This window comes from Cheilinus undulatus, linkage group 4 (genome assembly GCF_018320785.1).
Source record: "Cheilinus undulatus linkage group 4, ASM1832078v1, whole genome shotgun sequence".
NCBI classification, from domain to species: domain Eukaryota; kingdom Metazoa; phylum Chordata; class Actinopteri; order Labriformes; family Labridae; genus Cheilinus; species Cheilinus undulatus.
Genome location: NC_054868.1, coordinates 5,017,825 through 5,044,951, shown reverse-complemented (window position 1 = coordinate 5,044,951; position 27,127 = coordinate 5,017,825). Strand labels below are relative to the sequence as shown.

General features: G+C 39.0%; 1 protein-coding gene across 2 annotated transcripts in view; it reads right to left on the bottom strand.

Moving 5' to 3' along the window:
• tenm3 (teneurin transmembrane protein 3) overlaps positions 1-27,127 on the bottom strand; it is a 366,938-nt gene that overhangs the window by 79,325 nt on the left and 260,486 nt on the right. For both annotated transcript variants that reach the window (XM_041784623.1, XM_041784625.1), the window contains exon 22: positions 20,698-20,841. In XM_041784623.1, coding sequence (XP_041640557.1) covers positions 20,698-20,841 — 144 coding nt within the window. The remainder of the gene's footprint in view (positions 1-20,697; positions 20,842-27,127) is intronic.

Genomic DNA, 27,127 nt, shown 5'->3' with positions numbered 1-27,127 from the left:
CAATGTTATTACAGTCCCTTTTGGTGTAATGGTCAGGTGGCCAAATACTTTTGTCCATATAGTATACCCTGAATGCTCTTGCACCTTATCTCTGCTTGTGATTAAATGCAAAGTGGAGAAATTTTGTGGATTTTGACTGTAGTCTCTAAGGCAGTGACACTCAAGTGTGGCTCTTTTGTGAGAATTTGTGGCTCTTTTATGTCTTATTCTGAAATATTATTCCCCCAAAAACCTTGAAAAGGACACGCTGGCCTCAGAAATTATCCATTGTAAGTAATATTAATCAGTTTGTTTCCCATTCTTACAAAGTAGGCTTAAATTGTCAACCTTTATTTTTGTCTGTATATTTCTATTGCCCTTCTTTGCAATTTTTTTGCAACTTTTATAACATTTTTACTGCCTTTAGCCCATTTTTGCCATGTGTGTTAGTCATTTTTTGCCCATTCTTGACAATTTTATCCTGCTTTTTTCAATTTTTTGCCCCTTTATGCCTTTTCTGCCACTTCTCACCCATTTAAGCTGCCGTTTGCAATGAAATGCCACTTCTTGCCCATTGTCCCACCTTTTTGTTGATTTTTCGCCCATTTTTTTGGCCATGTTTTGGCCCTTTCTAGACCATTTTTGCCAACTGTAATTCATTTTTGGTCACTTCTTGACCATTTTTGCCACTTTTTCTTCCCTTTCTTGCCTCTTTTCTCTCAATGTTTGCCACTTTTTGACAATTTTTCCACATTTTTTGTTGCTTTTCACCCATTTTTGACATTTTTATCCTGTTTTCGCAATTTTTTTTTGCTTCTTTTTGCTTTCGTTGCCACTTCTTGCCTATGCTTCCTTTTGCAGTTGACTGCCACTTTTTGTCCATTTTCCCACCTTTTTGCTGGTTTTTGCCCATTTCAGTCCCTTTTCACTCATTTTCTGCCATGTGTTTGCCACATTTTAACCATTTTTTTCACCTGTAACTCATTTTTTGGTCACTTTTCACCAACTTTTCCCACTTTCTGCCCTTTTTTTGTCAATTTTCTCTCAGGGTTTGCCACTTTTTGACCATTTTGCCACCTTTAACTTATTTCAACAGGCACCTTTCACCACTTACATTATGACTCTTACAAATGTATTTTTCAACAATTGGGCTCTTTGGTTGAGCAGGGTTGAGTAACACTGGTCTAAGGAGTTTTTATCATCAAAGATCTGTTTTTACCTCGCTTCCATCCTGTCATCCTAATGGATAAAAGGTTTTCGATGAACATTTTTAGTTGCACTTTAGTCGATTAAATTAATACTGGTGGGGACTCTTTCTGAAAGCAGCAGAACTGTTGGAAAATTATGATGAGGAGACCAAAGTAGAACTTGTAATGGTTTGTTAAATGCCCTAAACCACTGTTTGATTGTCAGTGGTCTGACAAATGTGTGGATTGAGTCTGCTGATTGCATCTTGCAAGAGCAGAATCACAAGAATCACTACTTTCTCGAGTTTTAAGGCATAATACTTGTGCACTGGAGTTCCCTGATACTGAGGAGAAAACACACAGATGGCCCTTCTGAAAAATAATCAGGGACTCATGTGATGCTGACAGAGAGGAAACCTCAAAGTATGGAAGAATTTTGCATTTGCTTGAGAAAAACTGTTCTATTTATAGAATTACAGAGACGCTGTGCTGTGCCCTGGCCACAGTAGCACTTCATGAGGACGAAGCATTTTCAGAAATTGTCTCTTGAGTCCCCATGTAGCTGGCCTGAATGCAAAATTGGCTCACAAAAGTCCCCCAATGCCTCTAAACAGATTTGATCATACCTAACAATCAGACCAAGTTTGCTTCCTTAAATGGCCTTGGGGAGATGTATTTATGGAACTTGAGGTACAGGTAGCTTTTTAATCAAGAAAAACCGAGCAGATGTCTTTTTATAATGACTTTACTTGTACTTCTGAGATAATGATCCCATTAAATCAGACGTCAGATTTGGAGATTTTGCAAAACATTTTCATTTAAGTTAACCAGGAAACTCGATCTTCTTAAATACACATAAAAAGACATGGCAGTAGAGCACAGCAGTGACAGTTAAGCCTTATTTTATGACATGACTTCATTTCCGTAAGTTTGTGTAACTTTCCCAACAGAAGACAGTCAATTTAAAAGTTCATCAGACTCAGCAGGGCTCATCGCTATCAGTCCTTAACTCCCATATCAGTCAGCTCCCTCCCCGTCCGTCTGTCTCTGTATCCCTCTCCTTCCTCTCTTTCCCATCATCCTCCTCTCCTTCTTTCATCTCTCCCTCCATTAGAAGGTGTTGATTGATCAACAGCGGCCCGACCAGCGGGGCTCCACTCACGCTGTGCAGCGCTCTGCACAGGCAACCGACTACTGCATGACTCTAAAAAAGTCTGTGTGTGTGGTGTTGCAGGGTGATGAGAGAGGGAGAGACAGGCGGAGCAGAAATAGAGAGGAACATCGAATTCTCCTGCTGTGTTAAAAGAGAGGCCAGTGAGGCTTTCTCACACGCCTTTCTCTGTGTGTGTGTGTGTGTGTCTGTATAAATGATTGTGTTTGACCTTGATTTTAAACTCTTAAACCCAGATCTGCACAATCTTTCTGCACATACAGCAGGCCCTGACACTGAGCTCAACCCGGAGAAAAAGCAGCAGAAACCGATAGGCTGCTTTGTTCTGCATCCAGGCTTTTAAATCATCCCATTAGGAGTAAAGAATATCACCAGTTTGTACCAGTCAAAGCAGATAGATTGTCCAGATTCCATTTCAGTCATCAGGCAGATCCATCCTGCAGAGCTCCAGTCTGAAATGATTGTGCTTGAGGCTGGAGCAGTGTCATTTGAGGGGAATGAGATGGTAGTTATGGGCGGGGTTTAGTTGTACTGCATGCCAGTATACATTGGCTGCCTGCGTAACATTCAGAGTTAATGTAGCAATAGTATAGTGGCATTTTAATCAGAACGGGGCCACACTTCTTTATTAAAAGAAGAGCAAAGAGCCACACTGAAAGCTTTACCTGGAGGATAAGATGTTTGTGCACTTTTCCCAACCAGCCTCAGCATGAGTTTTATCCACCAACAAGCCCATACTATTCTCTCTCCTACTGCATCATTTGACTATTTGTTTTTTTTTGTTTTGGTTTTAACGGACAAAAGGATTACAGTATAGATACCATCGAAAAATGACACAGTAAAAGTTATCCAATAGAAATTGAATCAGCCTTTAAAAGACACTGTTCTAGTCTTAGCAGAACTGCATGAACTAAAGGCAGCCTTACACCTAACAAGTTTCTCTCTAATTTCAAAGTCACAAACAAAATTCCAAAGTTGGAGTAAAATCCTGGGAGTCTTGCTAAAGTCTCAGTTCACTCCTGTTGTCTCAGTCTTTAAGTGTAAGGTGGTCTTGAGACTCTTCTTTAGCTGTTTTAAGGTAGTCTTTCTTTAGTCTTGTCATTACGATGATAACAAGGGTGCTTTATACTATCGTAAGTCTTTAGTCTGGTCATATGTAAATTGTGCTTCTAAGGCTGCATTCACACCAGAGCTGTTTGGTCCACTTTTAATGAACTCTGGTCCGTTTTCCCGCACAGTCTGGTTAGTTTGAAGTGGTGTGAAAGCTCAAACGAACTCTGGTGCAGACCCAACAAGCGGACTCTGATCCATTTGAAAACAGGGGATCTCGGTCCGCTTCCAAATGAACCCTGGTGCAGTTTGTTTGAGGTGTGAAAACTAACTAGACAAACTTGTGAACCAATGGCAGGAAGTGGCAGAAAGCGTAATCACATACAGATTTATATGTGATTTAATTCACTTAAAGGAGACATATTATGCAAAAATCACTTTTTCAGGCTTTTCTAACACAAATATGTGCCCCTGGCCTGTCCACAATCCCCTCAAATACCAGAAAAATCCATTCCCTCTCCCCCTCTCTTTCTCCACCTTTCAGAAAATGTGTGCTGAAACAAGCTGTCCTCATATTTAGCTCCTGGTGACCTCACCAGGAGCGTAAGGACCTGCCCCCAGGTTTGGTTGGCCCTCCCCCACTTGGAGGAAAACTCTGCCCTCGTCTGTTTATCCTCTCAACTATCAGCTGAGATTCTGGATAGCTCAGTGGGTTATCCTGCTGACTACAGCTTGGGAGGTTGATGGTTCAAATCCCAGTCAAGTTCTAAACTGTGGATAAAAGTGTCTGTAGTACCAGGAGTACTGCATCCATTTCCTGAGAGGGGTGTGGTCAGGGGCAGAGTCAGACAGCTAATTACCATTTAAAGACACAGAAACGGCTCATTCTGAGAGGGGCTGAAATAGAGGGGGTTTTCAACGTACAAAAATCCCAAACTGGAGTGTTTTTTTCAGCAACAAACTTCACAGGCATGTTTTGGGGACCTCTGAGAACAATTTAAGCTTGTCTTAAAAGGGTATAATATGTCTCCTTTAAATACATGTCGGTACCTCGCTTGGCGTCTGTGTAGCCATGGCAACACATCGTACTCGGTGCTGATTTATTCGTCTCATGTAAAGAACGACATGCTGGACAGCTCACCACCTTGCTGCCTGCTCATGATGCCCCAATGCAAGAGCAGAAACCCCAAGATGATGTAAATTCTGTGTTTTTTCATTGTTTATGTGGAAGAAAAGACTGCCAGAAGGAGCTGGATTTCCGGTTTTGTCTTCTTCTATGCCTTCTTTTCTTCGTGGTCGTCTTTTGTTTGTGACGACAGCACCCCTAATGGGCAGAGGTTGTAGGTGTTCAGACCGTTTGGTCCGTTTAACCAAGAGCAGTGTGAATGAGAACCAAACCAAAGGAAAGTGCAACAGTGTTGCAATTTCCGTTCCAAACGGAGCAAGTCCCCCGGACTATCAGGTGTGAAAACGACCTCAGTGATGCGACCGTCGTCCATGACCAATGGGAGCCGCTGTTGTGCATTCTTCACAATATGAACATGAGCGTAGATCAGTCTAGAGCCGCTGAACTCAAGAGGTTGAAAAACCTTTCTGCTCAGAGCTGCAGGCAGATCTCTGCTCCTGTGTGTTTGTGTTCTTTGTCTGTCATTTAACTCCAGGCTGACATGACAGGTATGGTAAACCTTCACTGGGATTTTCAAAGTAAAAGTTCATCAGTTCTTTTTGTGGTGAGACTTCTCAAGTTGGGCTGCACAGCGGCACGGCGGTTAGCGCTGTTGGAAGAAGGTCCCTGGTTCGCCTTCCAGTCAGGACCTTTCTGTGTGGAGTTTGCATGTTCTCTCTGTGTACGTGTGGGTTCCCTCCGGGTACTCCAGCTTCCTCCCACCACCAAAAAAATGCTTGTTACGTTAATTGGTGACTCTAAAATTGGCCTTAGGTGTGAATGTGAATGTGCTTGTCTATCTCTATATGTCAGCCCTGCAACTGACCGGCAACCAGTCCAGGGTGTATCCCGCCTCTTGCCCAATGACAGCCGGGATAGGCTCAAGTGCCCCCTGACCCCTAACAGGATAAGCAGTGTAGAACATGGATGGAAATGGATGGACTTCTCAAGTTTTCATACGGTACTTTTATTCTGAAGTGTTTCTGGGATAGTTGTTGCAGTAACATGCAAAGTTGCTTCAGTGTTTAACTTTCTTTTTAGTTTCTCCTCGATGTAAATTATTTAAAAACATCAAAATATAATAGTAACTCAAATGTGCTCTCCATCTCCTTCTACATCTTGTTCTCTGCCCCAAAATTGTTGTCATGAATTTCCACCAGATGCATGATGGGAAATAATTGCAAAAGGAATCGTATTCTAGTTTTGTCGTTTTTGACCACATGTCTTTGCAAAATCTCAGTCTGAGACTAAAAACTTGCAGACAAATTGTCTTTAGATGTGAGAGGGTCTCAGTCTTTTTAGAGTCTTTCAAGAGTTTTAGCAAAGTCCTCTGGAGAGAGGCCAACCTAAGGCAGACCATTTATGTTAGAGAATGCTTGAACTTAAAGATCAACATCATTTAGGACTGTGGCACACACAATCACAGAGCTCTAACGTCTCACCAAACATGCACAAAACCAACACATGAGTGTCTGGACGGCTGTAAGTGATAAATGGTTGGGTGTCTTTATCCTGTTATGGATGCTTCACATTCACTCTCTCCCAGTAAACAGGGTTAAAATGAGTTGAGGAAAAACCCACACCCATGAACACAACATGTGTGATGTATGAGGGGAGCTGAATAATGAAGGCAGGCTGTAAATCAGAGTGAAAACCGCCCTTCAGCGGATCAGAGGAGAATTCAAAAAGACGACTCCTCACCGCCAAGGACGAATGTTTGAATTCCAATTTTTCAGGTTTGAAAATTGTTTCTTTTCATCACATCGAGATAGAAAATCTCTTTCACCACCACTGCTGTTTTATTTTTTACATTTACCACAAATTCATTTTCAATTTACCTGCACAAAAACATGATGGATGTTTTTTTTTTTCTTTTTGTCATGTTGAATACAAGTACAACTTTAAAATACTGTGCCAGTCCTTCCACTTTCTGCATGTTTTTGCCTCTCTAACCTTACATGGCCGAAGGATTGGCCAGATGCTTTGTCTGCCAACAGATGGATTCATCTTGCAATGCTTCAAGCTGGTAGAAAACCCAATTAGCATCGTGGCAAAAGAAGCAGTTGCTACAGCTGAAAAACCAAGGGTGCAGAGACGCTATTGAAACTGGAGTAACTATTAAAGCATGAGCCCCAGTCTTGGAGTGAGGGTTCTTTTGAAACAGTAGACGTTATCAATATTTTTGTTGGAAAATTCCTGTTTTTTCTTTACAGAAATTTGATCCCCAGTTGAAATTTTTGTATTCTGGTGGAATCATGCAAGGCCATCGCAGAGGCCAGTAAAGGGCCGAGGTAAGAACTACATGCATGGAAAATCATACATATATCTATCAGGTCTAGAAAGGATAAAAAGTCCTTGGGACCAAAATGTACAGGAAGTGCAATACAAACAGCTGAAGATCAAATTTCCACATTTTCACTGGTTGGCAGGTTACGCATTTTAACAATCTTGTTCGAGGGATTTCATCTGATCAACTCTAGAATTTTTTAGGTCATTCTAGAATCAGTGAAGTTCAAAAGCTTTAGTTTTTACCATAGGATGGGGCCGTGACCGGGGCCCAAACTTGCATTACTTTTTGTACTTTCTCCACCCAGAGAAAAAATGCCATTATGACTTAGTAATTATGGTAATATTCACCAAAAAGTCTCAGGAATGATTGATCAGAACACTGATCCAGAATTCATCAACATCATTACTTTGTCACAGTGCCCCCCTCTCCCAATTGATGATTCCCAATAAAATTTAGATTTTTATGTCCTCAAAAACCACTTTAAACATTCAGCCCCTGCAGACCATTCAACCTAGGCTTATGATTTTAGATCTGTGTATGGGTCATTATCAGACCTACTAAAAAGCCTCTTGGACCTATACCAAAATATCAACAGGTAGTCCACCAGCTTCATCTCAGTTTTAAAACAAGGTGTTTTTGACTTTGTATATATATTAATCTTATGACTGCAAGCCTGTAAACAATGGTGGCTGGTAAAGAGATGAACATGTATGTAGCTGTAGTATCAGTTTGATGGGACCTGGATTTTTTTTTTTTTTTTTTTTAACTTTAAGAAAAGCAAGAACCACAAAGATCTTTTTACTCTTCCCCTGGCCCACTTAAGCAAGAGTCTGATTTACCAACTGGCTTCACTGATAGTGACTGTGGTGACATGACAATGGCTGCCCATCTAGCTCAGGTTATGTTTATTTTGTTACTCTGACCGGCTGATAATGAATGTGAAAGACAGAACATTAATCTCATTTCCGCCTAGGTTTTTGTTTGAAAGGTTTTGCCCTTTCCAAACAAGGCCTGTGGGATGTTGTGATGTTGCCCAGGTGACATGTCTGGTTAAATGCCATCGACCAAAAATAGCAAAAAATGTCCCACTGAAATGAATGGAGCACTGCTGATAGAAATAATAATAAAAAACTCATCTTCTAAGTCCTAAAACATTGGTTTACTTTAAATACATGTCGGTACCTTGCTTGGCGTCTGTGTAGCCATGGCAACACGTCGTACTCGGTGCTGGTTTATTCGTCTCATGTAAAGAACGACATGCTGGACAGCTCACCACCTTGCTGCCTGCTCATGATGCCCCAATGCAAGAGCAGAAACCCCAAGACGATGTAAATTCTGTTTTTTCATTGTTTATGTGGAAGAAAAGACTGCCAGAAGGAGCTGGATTTCCGGTTTGTCTTCTTCTACGCCTTCTTTTCTCTGTGGTCGCCTTTTGTTTGTGACGACAGCACCCCTAATTACTACCTACAGGTTTCATTTTTGGTTACAATGTTAGAAAAATCTTTTTTTTCAATGTATTTTCTGGTTCAGTTTTCAGCTATCTCTTTTAGATTTTTAAGAATACCTTTTTCTTATGCTAAATTTTCGAAATAAACCTTACTCATTTGAAAGTAACTTAACTGGCTCTTTAATTCAGTTTTATTGTTCTGACTTTTAGTTTTTGAACAGTCTGCTTCTCTACAGAGCTCACTAAACCGAGTGTTCTGGCAGGGAAACATGCATGTTGTAAAAGTTCTTCATAATATCCATCCCCTTCATGTTTTTTATCCTAAAGGTGGTGAGAATATTTTATAATAGTTCAAATAACTATCCATTTTCTTTTCTCATTTGCTCTCCTTTGACAGCATTACCAGTTTTTCTTTTGATAAAAATGACAAGTATTTTCTGATATTTCATCCCATGTATGTATATTAAAATATGAACATCTAAATTTATATAACAGAACAGAACTTAAAAAAAAACAAACAAACAAATATAATAAAAATTAACAAATAAACATAAATATGTTAGAGTTATATGCTGATTCTCTCTCTCAGACTTTTAAAATGTTTATGTAAGTGATATGTACGCTGGATTTTCAAAACAATCTTGTTTATTTCAAAAGAATTTGCTAAGAATCTCCTTAAAGTGGGGTTTAAAAAAATAAAAGCTCCATTTTTTTTGTTATTTTTGAATCTCTAAACTACCAGAACTTTCAAAACAAAAGTCCCAATCAATCAGTTAGAAGCCAATTCTTTATAACCTCTTGTGCAGAGTTGATTTTTTTAATAAAAGCCTCACCACACAGATCAGAAGGTTAGGTTAATGTTGGAGTAAGACTTGAACTTGTTCTGGCCAAAAGCAGTCTTTCACAATTTTTTTAATTAGTTTATGTCCTTGAACTAAAATAAATCATGAAGATAGCTTTTGTTTTCAATATTAATACAAAAATAACTAGTCCACTCTCGTTTCTGATTTTTGCTCTCTTCATGGTGTTACCAGTAACAGTTCTCCGATATTTCAACAAATATAAATAAGATTTTAAAATATAAAAACATTGATCAAATATTTTAACTTAAAAAAAAAAAGACTTTAAAATAAATTAAAAGCACAAAATCACAAAAAAATGCAACAAAATATATCTTACATTTACTGATGTTTATTTAGTTTTTTGGATATCTCTTGAGGATTTTTAAGTTTCATGTTAAGTTTTAGCTCTCTTAGACTTTTCAAATCGATGTCTGTGTGATATGTAGACTGGATATTTTATTTCTAAGTGACTTCTGAAGAATCCCTTTAAAGTTTAAGTGAGTGGATTATGAAAACAAAGCTTCATTTTAAAATGAATTTCTTTTGAATCTCTTAAGTGGAAGGAACTTTCAAAATGAACAACTAAATCATTTAAAATTGTTCCTGGCAATCTCAGTCACTAGAGTGGATTTTCAAAATAAAAGTTTAACCACTAAGCTCAATGTCTGGAAAGAAAGAGTCGTCTGTTACAATTTCTTCATAAATGTTTCTGGCCAATGATTTTAAAAATTTTAAAGAACATAGAATATTATTATTGTTATTGTTGTTATTATTATTATTATTTCTATTATTATTATTACTATTATTATCATAACTACTTTATTATCATTATTATTATATTTTTTTATTATTATTATTATTATTATTATTTTATTGTTATTTTACTTATTTATTTATTATTTGCAAATACTTAGCCATCCTTATTACCCTCTCTCTCTCTCTCACTAAATGTACAACCAAAAAGGTTTTATTTTCTCATTACCTATTTTATTTGGTTATTACTATTTTTACATTTAAATTCAAAACTTGGATGAAGTATTGTGGTTGATCTAAAGGATGTCGTAGCCTTTTCTCACATTTATAAATGCAGCTCAAGTCTGAAAGCCAATCAGAAATATGAGTGAAATTAAATGAAATATTACCTTGTTATTCTTCTCTGTTACATTCCAAGGCTTTCTTCCAAATATTTCTGCTTTTGAAAAAGTAGAGATATAACCCTCACAACCTTGAACAAATAACAAAATGTCATCTTCTCCCACTGACAGTCTGAGGTGAAGAAGAAGACGCGCTCACTCGTGTTAATCTGAGGCTGACCTTTAAAAAAAATGGCACTGAGCTGTCGGTTATTCTAGCACAGAGACTCATGAGGCCTTCTCCTGAAAATATCCTACAGGTCATTTTAAAAAAGGCACATACTTTTTAAATAATTCATTTCAGATGCATGGGAAAAATCTCTCTTTCTATTTTTTCAAAGAAAGGCTTAATTTGGTTTTATTGTGGGAAAACTAAACTGGAGTGAGGGGGCGAGGAAAGCTTCCAGCTAAATCAAAGTAAAGAGAGTTGAACTGTTTTCTCCATCCATGTGGTTGGATTTTTGCTGTATTCATGGCTGTATTTTGTTTAATTATCAGACTTGCTTTGACTTATCTATTCACGTAGCTATTCATGATCCTGTTAAACTTCTAAGCCAGCTTCTCCTTTGTGTTTATAGAAAAAAAAACTTCAAGCACAAGAGAGCAGAAAGAAAAAAAAAATACTACAGTAGTTTGAAGTTCAGTCATTCTGATTTGATCTGACGTCTTGGAAAAAAAGCAACACTTCCTCTTGTTCTCTGGAGTGAAGGACTCACACAGCCGACTGCGTTACAGTCGCTGACAATCCTCCAGCCACGCTGAGCAGAGACTACACGGACAAGCACAGGCTTCACAAACACACGAGTGCACTTGAATAAAAATCACACACACCGGAAAGGAGCGTGGTCAACACGCACACACCTGACTTTCATCTGGTCTTATCGGAGCAGCTCAGCGGAGCTCGCTGCTCACGGATCACACAGCACCAGGTGTCTGCGTGTCTCTTCTCCTCGCTCTCTTTGCTTTCCATGAATGTTTCTTCTTCATATCATTTTAATTTTAATGTTAATGTGCCTCTATTTATGGGCCATAAAAAATATAGGAGCAACTCTCCTCAGTATGTGGGAATGACATTCAAACTGAAAATCCAAGAATTCAGATTTTTAAAGTACAGCTTCATCTCCCTCCTTCCCTCTAGGAAGCCATGCAGATAAAGGTTTATATTTACTGTGCTTAACATGGAGATACATCTGTATAAGCTGAAAAAAATACTTTTTTGTGTTCAGTTCTTTTGTGTGAAGCATAAGCAGGGACAGAGTAGAAGAAAGGTTGGTACGAGACTATTTTTAAAATCCTCTTTCAACAGTTTTGAAGAAGATTTTGATATTCACCAAAGCTGCCTAATTTGTGATTTGTTCTTCACTTAGAACAAAGTCTGAGAACATTCCAGAGAATTATTGTGAACTTTAGAGTGCTGATATATCAGGATAAAATAGGGGTGTAACAGTATGGAAAATTTTGGTTCGGTACGTACCTCAATTTTGAAGTCACAGTTCGGTAAATTTTTGGTAATTAAAGCAAATACTCAACACTTTTTTTTTCTTTTTTTCTTTTATTAAATTGTTTTTAAATAAATAGGGTGAATAAATTACATTCAAATTATTAATAATGCTGCAACCTTTTCCCAGATGAATAAAAATATTAATAAATAAATACATTTTTGACTCTCTAGGGGATTTTAATTGCTATATTGACATTTTTATACCCATTCTTTAAACACTAAAATTTCCCTGTGAACTTAAATGCATCATCATACAACCATAAGTTAGCTTAAGTATGCTAATTAGCAACACATTAGCAACACTTCAGCACTGGATTACTTTTTTAACCAATGAGACCTACTACAAAGTTTGGGAGAACTTTTCACAGCCCATCTTGTGAAATCTGAGGATAACTTTACCTATGACGCAGCTGCAGACATGATGGATTCCCCCTTTCCCCCTCCTCCGAGGCTGACAGTTGAAGGTACTGCATTTAGATTTAATTCGATTTACTAAACCAGAGCGCCATTATTAAAATAAAAAAATTTTAAATCACGGGAAATTCATAGCTGGCTAGTGAGACTTTTCGTTGTTCCTTCTCGTTACAGTGACGTTCTTGTTTGAGAGGAGCCTTTTCAAGTGCTGTGATTGGTCCGCTGGACGACGTCTTGTCAGCAACACACCTGCTGAATAATGTCAGCGCTAGTGTTGTTGTCTTTGTCCACTGTTGTATTTTACTGGGAAACAAAGTGTTCCTAAACAGGACACTTTTATCTGGGAATATTCAGGCTGTTGCTGTTGTTTGTTTACCGTACCGAGAAGCCCGTACTGAACAGGTACAGTAAAAAAAACACGTACCTTTACACCCCTACAATCAGATACAATTTTAATTTTATCTACTGTATTTCTTTTACTCATGCAACACTTCTATATAATGGAATAATTAGCAAAAATGCATGCATTAATTCGGTCAAGGATAAATTTAAATATGCAGTGTCTCATCTTCTCTGCAAAATTTTCAATTAAATAAAAAAAATCAGCACATAAGAAGATGTTTAATCATAAGACACTTATTCAAAAAAACAACATTTAACTATTTTTTAACACATCCTGAAAGCATCTTTCTTTACAGTAAAATGGATGTCATCTCTGACGAAAGCACCACTGTCTGAACCAGTGATTTTATTTCAGAAATAAAGAATATTGAATTTTTGCTGATATTTACAGATTAATTTGAGCTGATATCGATGCAGATATTTAAATATGTTTCACATAACTAAAAATTCAGTCCTTTGAATAGAATTTAAGAATTGAGGATGAAAAAGAAACCAAACTTTTTCCTTAAAAACACTTTAAAGTTTAAAGAATGAGGATGAATAAAGACAAAGATCTCCACTTACATAGGTCTGTTGTTCCAGCAAAAACCTCCACTAATTCATCAGCATATACGGACAAATTTTACAGTCGATAGATGCTGATAGTCACAGCAAAAATATTGGATGTTAATATCATCAGACATTTTGATATCTGCCGATACCGATATCAGGCTGATAATATCGTGCATCCCTAAGAAATATGTTTATTGCATACACCTAATATCCTCAACTGGTGCTAAAAATAGAATTAAATCTTCCTCCATCAGTGTCATTTTCAGAAGCACAGCATCCTTTTTAGAACTCCCAAAGTATTTCAAACTATTGTGATTGTTTTACAATTTATTTTGACGTGGATGTCACTGATATCTTGCTTCTTTGCCTCTCACTCTTATGTGCCTTCTGTGTCTGCACACTGCCCTGCAGTCTCATGCCCTTATATGGTCATAATAAGGATACTAGTCTATGCTAATCAGGGGAAATATGCAAGTGCTTCCAGCCAACACTTCACCTGATATTCACTGACTTAAGAACACAGGTGAGAAACTCCCAAACACTTTGAATGGGAGGTTTCCCAGATGAGTGTGGAAGATATCCCATACAGTGGATATGTCAGGTGAGAAAAACCGAAGCCTGCTGCCAAAGTTGCATAGTACTGAAAGCAGGTGACTGGGGCTCTCTGTGGAAATCGAGCAGACACCATTCTGCCTGTTAAAAGTTATTGTACTGCTAGATGAGCTTTAAAGCAACTCATTTTAAGAGGAATATGAACATATTTAGCCGTGTTTCCATCAGGGAGTCCGGTTTGATTCAGTACAGTTTGGTATGTTTTGGTACGCTAAACCCCAAAATAGTTTGCATTTCCACAGACACCCATGTTCTCACTTAGTGGGCGGGCTGTAAAGGCGACGGATGTGAAGTCACAGTCAGCGCTGGTCCAGCTGCAGAGTTATAGAAAGGATGAGTGACAGAAATCAGCAGGGAATAAGCAGTAGACAGTTTTATTTCAGCTGAAAGTGCTTTTAAAATAATTAACTATATCTTTATGATGTTAACCGCTGTCAGTACAGATCCTCTGCTGATGAAATAGGTGGACAGAAGCCTGTTGCATCGTAACTGTTCATTAATATGTGAATATATCTAGTCTAGAACAGTTTATATGACAAAATATGACAGTTCAGAGCTGTACTGTGAGAATTCGCCACATTAAAAATCAACTAAAGGTTTAACTGGTGTTAAAATCAAGCTAGATTAAGTCAGAAATCCTGGGTGTGGTGATCTTGTTTTAAAATAGGCTGCAGCCGAAGTTTTACAAACACATCCAACAACCACAGAGCGAAGTTTTCACAGCTTACCTACAGTAAAAAGCAGATTAATAACTAGTTACAGTACAGAGAATCAACTGTTCTAAGGCTTTGTATTCACAAAATTGTAGCGTTAATTTAGTTTCTCATCCATCACAGATAGACCAGGCTGATGTGAGCCTTCAGGCTCTGCTTTGTGTGTCTAAAATCAGGTCCAGATAAACATCAGGAAACTTGATTTGTGGCCAGATATCACCACAGACTAGGAAACAGTTTGGATCTCTGTTGAGTCCAAATATCCCGATTTAAGCAGACATTAGCCCATTTTTCTCACTTTTTTGCCTGCTCCTCACAGCGCAGACTTCCGTGTTTTGTAGCCAGGGCTGAGCAGCTGAGCATCCGTGTCGCGCGCTGACGTGACGTCAGTACAGCCCCTTATTGTTGTGTGTGTAGCTCCACCTTTTTGGTATGGATAAGTAAGATTGGCACCCCTACGAAAGGATGCAGAAAAATGGGACGGTACGGGTTGTTTTTTTGGGACCCTTTCCAACTTTTGCTCTGTGGAAATGCAAAAAAATGCGTGCCATTTTACACAGAACTGAGCCGGACTGTTTGGTGGAAACAACCTATTATTTGCCTTCTGCAGAAATGTCTTATTATTTGGTGGATAAAAAGTGCTGTGACTTTAGTGTGGATGGTATATTTCTGTATGTGTGTCAGTGCTCTGCTTGACGTGATGTGTTTCATCCCCAGTGGATGTCTTATCTCCCCATGGGACAAGCTGATTTACAAACTGGACCTTCTGCAGCTCCATCACTGCCTTTTTTATCAATGCATAAATGAAAGGATCAGATTTAAATTCAGTCAGCAGAAAGTAGCCGCTGTTTCCCATCAAACCATGAAAACATGAAAAGAAAAGAGAAAGTAACAGCAGCACCGTTTGTGTACAGGCATGATATTTACATCTCACACATCGTCCACATCATTAGAGGAGCTGCGAGACAACAGTGTGTGGCGGTCTCTGAAACATTGTCCATACAGTGTTTGTTAGTCTCAAAAGGACAAACACACATCATGTGTTGCAGCTCTGTCCCTCTAAGGCACCAAATCACACCCACAGAGACGGGGACATATATAAACAGAAAATCACAAATCACACCTGCATTCTAAACACACACTGACATACACATACATGACACACACACGCATGCACATACACTCCCTGAATCGGGTGACAAGGTGCTGAAAGCCCAAGAGGACTGCAGGGAGAGAGGGATGAATAGCAATGTGATGGATGGGGTGACAGATAGAGGACAGCAAGGGAGGGAGGGGGAGGAGGGCGGGCGGGGTATATGCCAAAGCCTTTGAAGCAGCAAAATGCATCTTTTACATAGAAATAAGAATGTGTTCTTTTATAAAACTGTGACATAAACTGTAAGGTGCGATAACTGAATTAGAGGATTTTAGAAATAAAGGAAACGACTACTGCATGGCATAAAAGTAAAGAATACAACCGAAAACAGCACGATAGGTCTGGAATCACAGTTTGTTGTCACAAATTCACAGCAGGGGGTATATTTTATCCATTTGGGCAACAAATACCAACCAAAAAACCCTCAGAGGGTGATTGGGAAAGTGTTTTGTCTGTCACATTAATTACAAGCCAATTAGAGTAACTAAACATTAAGTAGTAGGTGTGCACCTCCCCTGACGGCCTGAGCTGTAGCGGACTTCAGTGAGTGTTTAAATCTACCTATGACCAGTTTTCAGACGAATTGGAACAGTATTCAACACAGAATCATGTCATGCAGAAAGGCACAGCTCATACGGGCTGATAGTGAGAGCTCCATCTCACTTCCCCGTAGCTGGGCGTTCATACTCTGAGCGCCCTGGCTAGGCAGCAGCAGTATGGGACGGGTCATCGATGAGAGGAGGACTGTATCGAACAATCCAAAGTGGACACTTTTGTCTTTCTTGGGTACTTCTCCAGAAAACCCAGATGGTTGGATTTTACTGTTTTAGCAGTGGTTACAGTTGAGATCATCAGTTTATGAGGACTTTTGACAGCAAGAGTTTTAAGGTGGTCAGTTATTTGTTCTGATGATATGTTGGTGTTGTCAGTGGAGGATTTTATTGGCTGTCGTAAGCTGCTTAGCTATGGTAGCTAATGGGCTAAATCAGAGCTAATAGTGCTTATGTGAAGCTTTTGAAAGTGCTGCTGTTCTTTATGTGTTATGTAGGTGTATATTGTCAAACTGCCTGCTTGTGTGTAAGGAAAAGCTCACTCCTTTTATTATGTTTGCTTAGACAACATACACAATGACAAAAAAGAGAAGTCTCTCTGCAGTCAAGCAGGCTGTAAAAATAGGTTAACAACTACTCTGGTTTGCTGCCTGCTCCATTTCTAGTGTCTCAGGCTCTAAAATAGTCCCCAGTCCTGTTTTAGTGAAGACATGAAGCTGCATCAGTGTTTTTTTATTTTTATTTATTTTTTCTTGCTGTTGAATGCAGCTTGTTGCTCTTATGGCAATCTAAAGAAAATTTGCCAACAATGATGGTCATTTTGGCCAGAGGCAAAAAAGTCTAGCAGAAACTCTCAATGCACATCGGAACAAAGAGCATCATGCAGTTGTCTAGGGAAAATAATTTCCCCTTTACATGCAAATTTTCCCTTAATATAAAAAGCAGCTAAATCACAAACACCAAGATAATCAGCCACGTGCAGTTAGAGTGAAAAAAGACCATCTAAAGAGAATTTATGGTGACTGCACTGCAGAATGCAAAGATGCCACATTCAAACGTTCCAGTCCCCAGCTAAACAGCTCATTTTTTAAGCTTAAAAGTATATTGTGTGTAAAGAAAGTATGTAAATATGATTTTGACATTACTATTATCAATATAACCAAAAGTTAAATCATTTTGGGGCTTTCAGTGGCTTCATCCTTTATTCATGTGTGTGAAGAGGTCTATCACTTTTTCAACCATTTACCTGTATGCAGTGTTTGTTATCCTAAATGATTGAAGTGAATGGCCAGAATTTGTGTGGGTAAGGGCAGGAGGGAAAGAACAGCGCTGCGGGAGCAAGTAGTAATGATCAGAAATCCAGCGGGAGCTGGCAGGAGAGTGATTAAGGAAACTGTCCCAAGCAGGGCTCTAATTAGATTTCACATAAAGACACAGGAGGATTTTGATCAATGTGGAGTTTTTTCTGAAACAACAGATAAGGCAGAGGGTATGTGTTGATGAAGCAGCGGACTTAAGTATTAAGGGCTGCGGGGAACACTGCATTATAATGGCTGAAAGTTTTAGAAGTTAAGAAACTAATACAAGTAAAAAAACAAACACTGATTTTGGACATGTGTGACTCCATAGCTGTGACGACACACTTCTAGGGTGACTTGGTTGTCTTACGATCAGAAGGTCGTGGGTTCATAACCCTAGCTTCTGCAGTCACATGTCAATGGCCCCTACACATCCAGACTGCAAATTACCCACAGTGTGAAGGCGCCTTGACAATTTTTTCTATTGTCTTTTTTTGGTTCACTTAGATTGTTAATGTAACCTGACACGCCAGATGGATTTTTTTCACTCATGCATCTGGTAAACCTCCCATAGGAGGCATTTGGGAAAGGGCAGAGCCTTGAAAAAAAACTCAGAGGGTGATTGGATGAACGTTCTGTCACATCTTTACGAGCCAATCAGAAGAAAAAAAACATGTGACATCGTAGCTGCAAGATTTATTCTTTTTTCACCAATTCATTGGTACACTTATATTCTTGAAAGCTGTATTTGAATTTTTGCATTCAAACATTGTTTGTACATTTCAATCCTGAAATAAATTTCTAGGGGGAAAAAAAAATCCATAGAGAGCTGCATAACGAGAACCATGGCAACTGTAGAAAAATAAACGTTAAAAATAGAATAATAAACAACTAAAAATTTGAGATAAATTTGAAGTAAATCTGCTAGAGTATCTTTTTTGAGCCATTTTTTGCCTGTCCCAAGCCCAGATAAAGGAGGAGAGTTGGAATTGTGATGTTCAACAGAAGGAAGTTCATTAGTTCTAAACATATTGAGGGTCTTTTTTTACTAAAGTTTTATTTCTCTCATGACATTATTCCTCTCTCCTACAGCATCCATTACAATTAAAAGCATACAGCCAATTATGCAGATTAGGCGCTGATGTCATTTCGCGACTTCTGGCGACTTTTAGGACAGCCAATAGTGACTTTCCTCACTCAGGAGTTGACAACACTGCTCGCTTTGTGATGGGGCAGCTTTGTGATGAGATAATGAATTAAAAAGGTAAAAAGTAAAAGGAACCAAAAAATGAAAGAGGAAATAATGGTAGAATGATTTATAACAAGACTTGAAAGCTTGTGATTCCTTACCCCATATTTTACCTGACAACATTAAAACAATCAATGCTTCATAACTCAAAGACAGGCAGTTTTGTTTCTTTTAAATTGTTGTTCTCCAGCTACAAATGGTGATGTCTAATATAGCTTCAAGCCAGAGTATAGATGAAAAATTCTTGTTCAGATGCGCGTAAGTTAATAATGTAAAACTATAAACACTAAGCATTCAAAGTCATGACCTCTGCAAATCACACTTTATAGCAGAAACATAATTTATTGATGAGAAGGAGAGGAAAACAGACGTCTGATTACAAATTCAACCCCAGGGAGTCTAAAACGCAGAGAAGAAGAAGCACATGCAAGAGAGGAGGGAGTAAGAGCAGAGGAGGGAAGGAGGCAGAGAAGAGATGAAGGCCTGAAAATCAGTGTGTGTGAGATGAGAAGCTAATTGTGTGTCTGTGTGTGTGTGAGAGATGAAAGGCCGGCAAAAATACCAGCGGGCAGCTGGAACAAATCCAAGAGACCAACAAGGAACCTGCTCTCTCCCTCTCAGACACAAACACAGCGCTCTTTCTGTCTGCTTTGTCAACCGGCGTCTGCATGACAACAATCATCGTGACAGCTGCTGAGATTAACAAACTTTTAAACGCCTATAATCTTCATCCTCTTGTTCCCGGAGATTTTATTAACACTCAGTGACGTGGAGACACAAAGAGAGAGAGGGAGGGAAACATTTATAGTGTGGTTGTCTTTATGAAAACCAAGCTGCAGTCTCCATCTTAAACCTTAAACTAAACTGGGTCCTACATTTAAGGGTAGGGGTATCCTAAATCTTGTGACTCCAACGCCTCTTATTCTGTGTTTTACACAGGAGAGCATGTACAAAATGATGTTGATGATTCCCACTTAGACATTTTCTCAACATACTCTTTGTTATGATTTGTGAGGTATGAGTTCTTTACTTCCAATATATATTTAAGGTGTTGGTAACCTTTGATTTGTCCACTGAGCTGTCTGCAGGGTTTGAAAGAAAAATTAGACATTTAAGAGAGGACTGTTATGGCTGGCCTACCAGAATGACTCCAAGAGCGCATCAATGACTCATCTGGGAGGTCACAAAGGAACCTAGAACCACATCTAAAGACCTGCAGGCCTCAAGGCCAAAAATCACTGCTGAGGCAGAAAAAAAAAAAAAAAAAAAACATCCTGCTGATCTCAAAGGCTTTTGGAAAAATATTATGAGACAAAAGTTGAACTTTCTGGAAGGTGTGATGTAAAACTAACACAGCTTTTCATAGAAAGAACATCATAGCAACACTCAAACATGCTGGCTGCTTTGCTGCTTCAGGACCTGAACAACTCATGAAGCATAGATTCTGAGAATGTCTGGCCCTCAGTTTATGACTTTAAGCTCAAGAGCACTTGCAGAAGGACAATGATCTTAAAAACACTAGCAAGTCCACCTCTGCATGAATTAAAACAACAAAATTAAGATTTTGGAGTGGTCTAGTCAAAGTTTGGACTTCAGTCTGATTGAGATGCTGTGGCATGACCTCAAATAGGCCGTTCACGCTCAAAATCCCTCCAGTGTGGCTGAGTTAAAATAATTCTGCAAAGAAGAGTGGGTCAAAATTCCTCCACAGTGATGTGAAAGACTCTTGCCCGCAGTTGTTGCCGCCAAGGGTGGAACAACCAGTTATTAGGTTTGGGGGGGTAAATGAGATTTTTACATAGGGCCTGGTTGGATTAGTTGATTTTTCCCTTCATACATGAAACCTAAATTTCATATTTACTTGGGTAATCTTTGTTGAATTTTAAATTTTGTTTGATAATCCGAAACATTTAAGTGTGACTAATTTGCAAAAAGAGATATCAGAAAGTGGGCAAACACTTTAACACAGTCTTTTTGTTTCCTACCGTTCTGCAGATCCAGGATGTGATGCTTGTCGAGCGTCCATCCTCCCATGTTGGATGCATCCATCTCATAGCCCTGCAAAAAGGCTGTCCTCTTCTCCCACAGGATAAGGTCCAAACACGACTCATATTCAAATCCCACGGACACTGTAACACACATGAACACACACTCTTCTTTAGAGATGTTTAAATTATCAGAAATTGTTTTTTTGTTTTGTTTTGTTTTTCAGAGACAATCAAATGGTTTGATATGCACTGACTTCACCTCTGCTTTTCTAACATTCACTGGTAACATGTCAGGCCTGTCTGCACCAAATTTGTGCATTGCAAACGACAATCTTACTCAAAGTTATAAATAAAAATAGAGCAGGGCTTAGCAGTCACTCACAAACAGAATCCATCCATCGTTCCAGCAAGCATGTCCAAATGTAAAGTTTATTTTGTGTCATCAGCCAGCTAGAATGGGCATTGCTATTTTCAGTAAAGTGCCTGTGAAAGCTTTTTTCTGACTGTGTGAGCTTAAATCTTGGTCTTCCACTTTTTTCATTTTTATCTGAAAAACTTTTCTTAGAACATGGTTTCTAAAGCAAATAAGCCACTTAATCAGTATCAACATCAGCTGTTATTCTTTTTGGGTTTAAAATCCTGCAGTCTGTCATTACTGCCCCATGGCAGGGAAAAATACGTGTTCATTGGTTGACAACACCCCTAGAGCCTTCTAGCAGGCCTTGGGGGTGTTCCAATCATCATGTTTCAAACCTGATCAGTTAATTTTGTTATCACTGCATATCAATGCCAAATTTACTCTCTATCAGCAAAGCCTGCAACCATGGCCACAGCAGGCCCTTTGCTTATTCACAGCGCAACACAGGTAGCATCAAATCATGCATTTAATGATCATGGTAAAGTTAACTTAACCCTTTTAGCGCCAAAGCCGCAAAATTGCGGCAAGCAACATTGCTGAATTAAACAGGCTCTAGCTGCAAATATGATGCCTAATGTTGTTACTACTTTACACCAGGAGATGGCGGACATGAGTAACTTCAATCCCAGCAGCATTTGTGGGTGTGTTTCTATTTAAAGTTTTGGAGAGAGAGAGTTTTGAAAGACCCACCCCCGGTCCAGGAGACGAGGAAGCGGTGGTTGTAGTCGGAGCATAACGGAGAGAAAGAGGGTAAATTGTAACGAGAATACCCACAATGCCGGGAGGCATAGGGGAATATTCACCCTCTGACATGACGTTCAGTCGTCCGGGGAAGTCATGGGTGAGACTGACGGTGCATCTGTGCGAACCGACAGCGCGTCCATGCGCCATGATAGTCCACAATTAGCACATACCGAGGCCGATGCTTTACCTCACCGTGGCCGGGGAGGGAGGGGATGTGGTTGGGGTATCGGGGTGGTCAAAACACCGTGAATTGTGATGGCGGTGGAGGCCGCCTGGTGATGTCAGAGTATGCAAATTAGATGAGTGAATTTTTTTCCATCTCAAACTTTGGGTCATACAAAAGATTTGTCTTGTTTACAGTGTGCCTTTATAACTAACCACTTTCAAGCTACAGCCTTTTGAAATCTTGATTTCAAAATTGAAAATTTCCTTGAGAAAAACTCTGGCGCCCAAAGAGTTAAGCCAAACTAAAGTCTGCATTTAAACTGATGTTCAAATTGTTATTCAATATTTACACCAGGAATTACTCATTTTTAATATTTTTATCATTGAAAGAAAAACAATTTTCAAAACTAGTAAAGCCTTGGAGGACCTGGCAGACCTCCACTGGTTGAAAGGCAGCTGCCACTAAAGGCTTCCCTGCTGTCACTCCAGTGAGCGCGCTCCCTACACGCTGACTGTATCCTCAGACACAGGTTGATAATGAAAACAGAAAGGAGAAAAAGTTCAACCCAGCTGAAGTCAACAGACACCACAGAAAAGTGAAAAGGTAAAACCCTGGTTCCAAAATAGTTGGGACACTATGTAAAGTGAGAATGAAGATAGAATGCAATGATTTGCATATCGCATAAACCCATATTTTATTCCCAGTAGAACATAAACAATGTCAGATTGGTGAACCTTTGCCCACCTTTAAGTCTGATAGTGTGCCTTGCTAAAATGCCCCTTTATACACAGTCATATTACTGTCCTGTTGCCAATTAAACTAATTAGTTGCAAAATTCCCCTCCTGTTTTTCATTAGTACCAACTACTTTTCCTGCCTTTCACTGCCCTGTTCCTACTTTTTTGTGATGCATTGCTGGCATCAAATCCAAAATGAGGTAGCAGTTTTCATGAAATGGTAAGATGTCTAATTTTCTACATCTGACATGTCGTTTTTGTTCTACTGTGAATGAAATATGGGTTTATGATATTTAAAAATCACTGCATTCTGTTTTTGTTTGAAACTGCGTCCATATTTTTTTGGAATTTGGGTTGCAGTGGGTTTTACAGTAGATTTTCCAGGATTCAGTATTATGCTCCTATGCCAAAGGTTACAATAGTGGGGTCAGGGACCTTGAAAAGCCCCTTTAACTTAACATGCCATAATTAACTCATGCCTGGGGACAAACACTTGAAACATTTGATTAAATGAGCTTCATAGAAACAAAGAATAATCAACCAAGAACTGAAGTGACACGACCTGGATCAGTGAGAAGATATTCGGCTGAAAATGTCTGAACATCTGGAAAGCAGTTGGCTTTCTATAAGTGTTAGACAATAAGTTTAAAGTCCTTTAAAAGCCCAGTAAAGCTGCAGTAACTACATAAACTATGTTACAGCTGTTAAAGGTCTGGATTTACCTCAAAGTCAATACATCGTTGTGTTAAAGCTGCAACAATAAGGCTCAACTGAGCTCTCTTGATATCTTTTTTGAATAAACACATTACCCCCCTTTTATTTCTGTCTGTTTAGTCTCTGCTGCTCCCGCTCAGGCTGCCAGCGTCGCTCTGACAGCTGATTATTTGTCAGTGTCAGCCGACACGTTCCTGTAATGGCCGAGGTTTGTTTGAGTTAACCTGACGTAATGCGAGCTATGTTTGGACTGCAGACAGCAGATCTGCCTCTACATAGATCATCTGTTCAGCTGTATCTGTTATTAATCACTGTCCGAGTCAGAGCGGCCGCTCGTTCTGACGCTGCGCTCTGCATTAAACAAAGCGCTGACTGTAAAGTCAGTGAACACGGAGCCAGAAAAAAGCCAATTGTTTTTACAATGTTTCAATTCTACTAAACATGTGCTCTGCATTTTAATGTTTTAGTTTTAGCTTTAATTTTCCCCGTATATATGGAGCACAATGGACATCGCTCTGTCAATATGTGAACATGCATCTCTTAGCTTCACAGTTTAAATAAGTCTACCAATGCCAACAGTAATTTCTGACAAAGATGTTGTTTTTGGTATTATCTTTGGCTGTTAGGCACAGGGTTTGTATCTTAAGATATCACAAACTCATAAAGAATACAGATTTTGGTTTTCAAAATATTTTGTTGGATAAACAAACCAGACATCTGAGATGTGGGACATCCATAAACATGTGGGTAGTTTACATATCAGCCCATGAATGCTGGCATTAAAGGGGACATATTAGGCGAAAATCCCTTTTTTTAGGGCTTTTCTGACAAAAATACGTGCCCCAGGCCTGTCCACAATCCCTTCAAGTATCAGAAAAATCCTCAAACGAGCCGTTCTCAGATTTTCCCCCTCATGATGTCATGTGGGGAGTTAGCCCCACCCCAGGTTCGGTAGTCCCTCCCCACTTGAAAGAAAGTTCTGCCCGCCTTGTCCAGCCACATCCATTTCCTGAGAGAGGTGTGGTCAGGGGTGGAGTCAGACAGCTCATTAACATTTAAAGCCACAGACACAGAAACAGCTTGTTTTGAGCACAGGTATGTTGTGGGGACTTCTGAGACCAATATAAACTTGTCTTAAAAAGGTGAAACATGTCAACTTCAACCTGCAAAGAGGAGCAAAAGCTAGCACTGCCAATGCTAGCAACATTCTACAATCCGATTATGCTACATTATGGTGGGATGTTTTTTAATAGTTGCAGAGGGAGGTTGGCTCACACAATGTTGTTATTCGACTTTAGATCATGTGATCAGTCATATTCTTTAAACCTGTTAATATTTGGATATTTTAAAAATAATATTGCTCCTTAGTTGTCGTTTAAGGCAGTGGTTCTAAAATGGTGTGGCAAGGCACACTAGTGTGCCTCGAGACAAGTCTTGGTGTGCTTTGGAATCTGGCTGGACCCCTGAAAAAACCCAGAGAATTGACCCTCCCCAGTTTTGATTTATTGATGAGTCTGTGTGTTGGATCAGTAGCATTGGTGCTAGCATCCTGGCTAACAGTCACCTCATTTGGCAAGCTATTATTGAGTTGAAATTGGTGTTGAAATTATTATTTTTCATGCTACTTTTAACCAACTTAACCAATGTTTCTACCCATTTTGCCACTAATTTTGACAACTTAAACCATTTTTGCTGCTTTTTTGTAATTTTACAACTTTTTAAAAATACTTTTGACCTATTTTTTGCTACTTTTATGGAATTTTTTGCCACATTTAACCATTTTTGCTACCCTTTTAACAGTTTTTGCCTACTTTTGCTGTTATTTGGACATTTTTTGCCAATTTTTTCATCACTTTTTACCATGTTTTAGCAACTTTAAACCTTTTTGCCACTTTTCTGCCACTTGTAACCTATTTTGTCACCTTTTCAACACTTTCAACCTATTTTTGCCACCTTCTTTCTAATTTTCACTCATGTTGCCTTTGTTTGACCACCTTTTGGCCTAATTTTGCCCATTTTTTAATCACTTTTAAACCATTTTAACCACCTTTTTACAACATTAAACCCTTTTGGCCACTTGTAACCCATTCTGCCACCTTTTTGACACTTTCAACATGTTTTGCCACTATTAACCAATTCCCTGGCCCCTTATGCCAATTGTTAACCATTTTTGACTTTGTCTTGCCACTTTTTACCCAATTTTGCCATGTTTGATCATCACTTTTACCAATTTTTGCCACCTTTCAGGCACCTTTTGCCAAATTTTGCCACCCCCAGTTGTCTGGGCCCCGAAACCTCTCCCTTTTATCCCCCCTTATGAGCCACCTTGACTGTTATATTATTTAAAAAGTCTGTTTTGTATTGATATGAATATGATGTGCCTTGAGATTTTGCCTTAACCTTAGGTGTGCTTTGGGCGAAAAAAGTTTGAAAACCACTGGTTTAAGGTGTCAACAAAAAGATCACCTAAGAGGGCCTCTTAGAATATTATGGAAGACATTATATTCTAGATATTACTGTGAAAAGGTTGCAGTTTATATTTTCTGTTGGATAAGACTGTATAGAAACTGGTTTCATATTATGTTTCTGAGTGCACAAACTCAGTGGAAACTCAGAGGCCTCGACATTAACATCCCAGCTCTAAATCTTCACAGTCACCACACGTGTACTCCAAATATTCCTGTGGTTATACTCTCTTATCCTAACTTATGAGCACCAATTTCAGAAGTGTTACAAAACTCAGCCGTAAATCTTCTTTATGTGCGGCCCATTAAGCTGGGCTACCGTAGGTAATAACTCACAGTGGAGTGTGTCTGCTCGACTTGTCCCTAATAAAGGTGTCAGAGGGGTTAGCGTGCCCATAATGTTCAGGCCATTTCCCTGTCAGAGCTTTTCTGTAAAACATATTTGAACTCAGCCGCAGCTGTCTGCAGCAAAATGTATGTTCATAGAAAGTCAGGCTCCTCTCAACAGTTAGTGTGAACAGCATTTAGTCAAAGAAAATCTAGAGTTATGTTAAATGTGTACTCCATTTTGTGGCTAATATTTAAAACATGTAATTATTTGTGAGGCTCCCTTGAATTAACTGTCTCCTTTTGGTCACCGGAAAAAGGTTAACCATTACAGTGGTCAACCAGACAAAAAGCAGCAAACTTGTTCTCTGAAAAAACCTTAAAATTAATGATTCTAATCACCGATCACTACAACAAATCACCTGTGATCACTGATGTCAGCAGCTGACAGCAGCATGATGTAGTGTAATTATATGGGCAGAGTGAACTGTCATCAAGAATTTATTATGCACATCAGCAGCATGAATTAAACTTAAATCTAGCATTTTCAGCTGTCAGCTTGAGAAAATTCAGTCAACTAATCTGCTGCAGATCAGTCATCTTTCCACTCAAAGCAACCTTTAAAACATCCCCCAAACTCTGTAGTGCAGCAGGTAAACTGAGATGTCATTTTTCATGATTTTGAAGTTTAATTTTATAAACTTAGAGATGTTTTATCTGACTGAAATTTGACCTGGTTGTTCATAACACAGTGACCTATCATACAACAAACCTAAATACAGATTCATTTTTACTTTACAGGCTCTTTAAATAAAACACAATGTCATGAACGAGTCTTCACACTGTATGATTTAGTT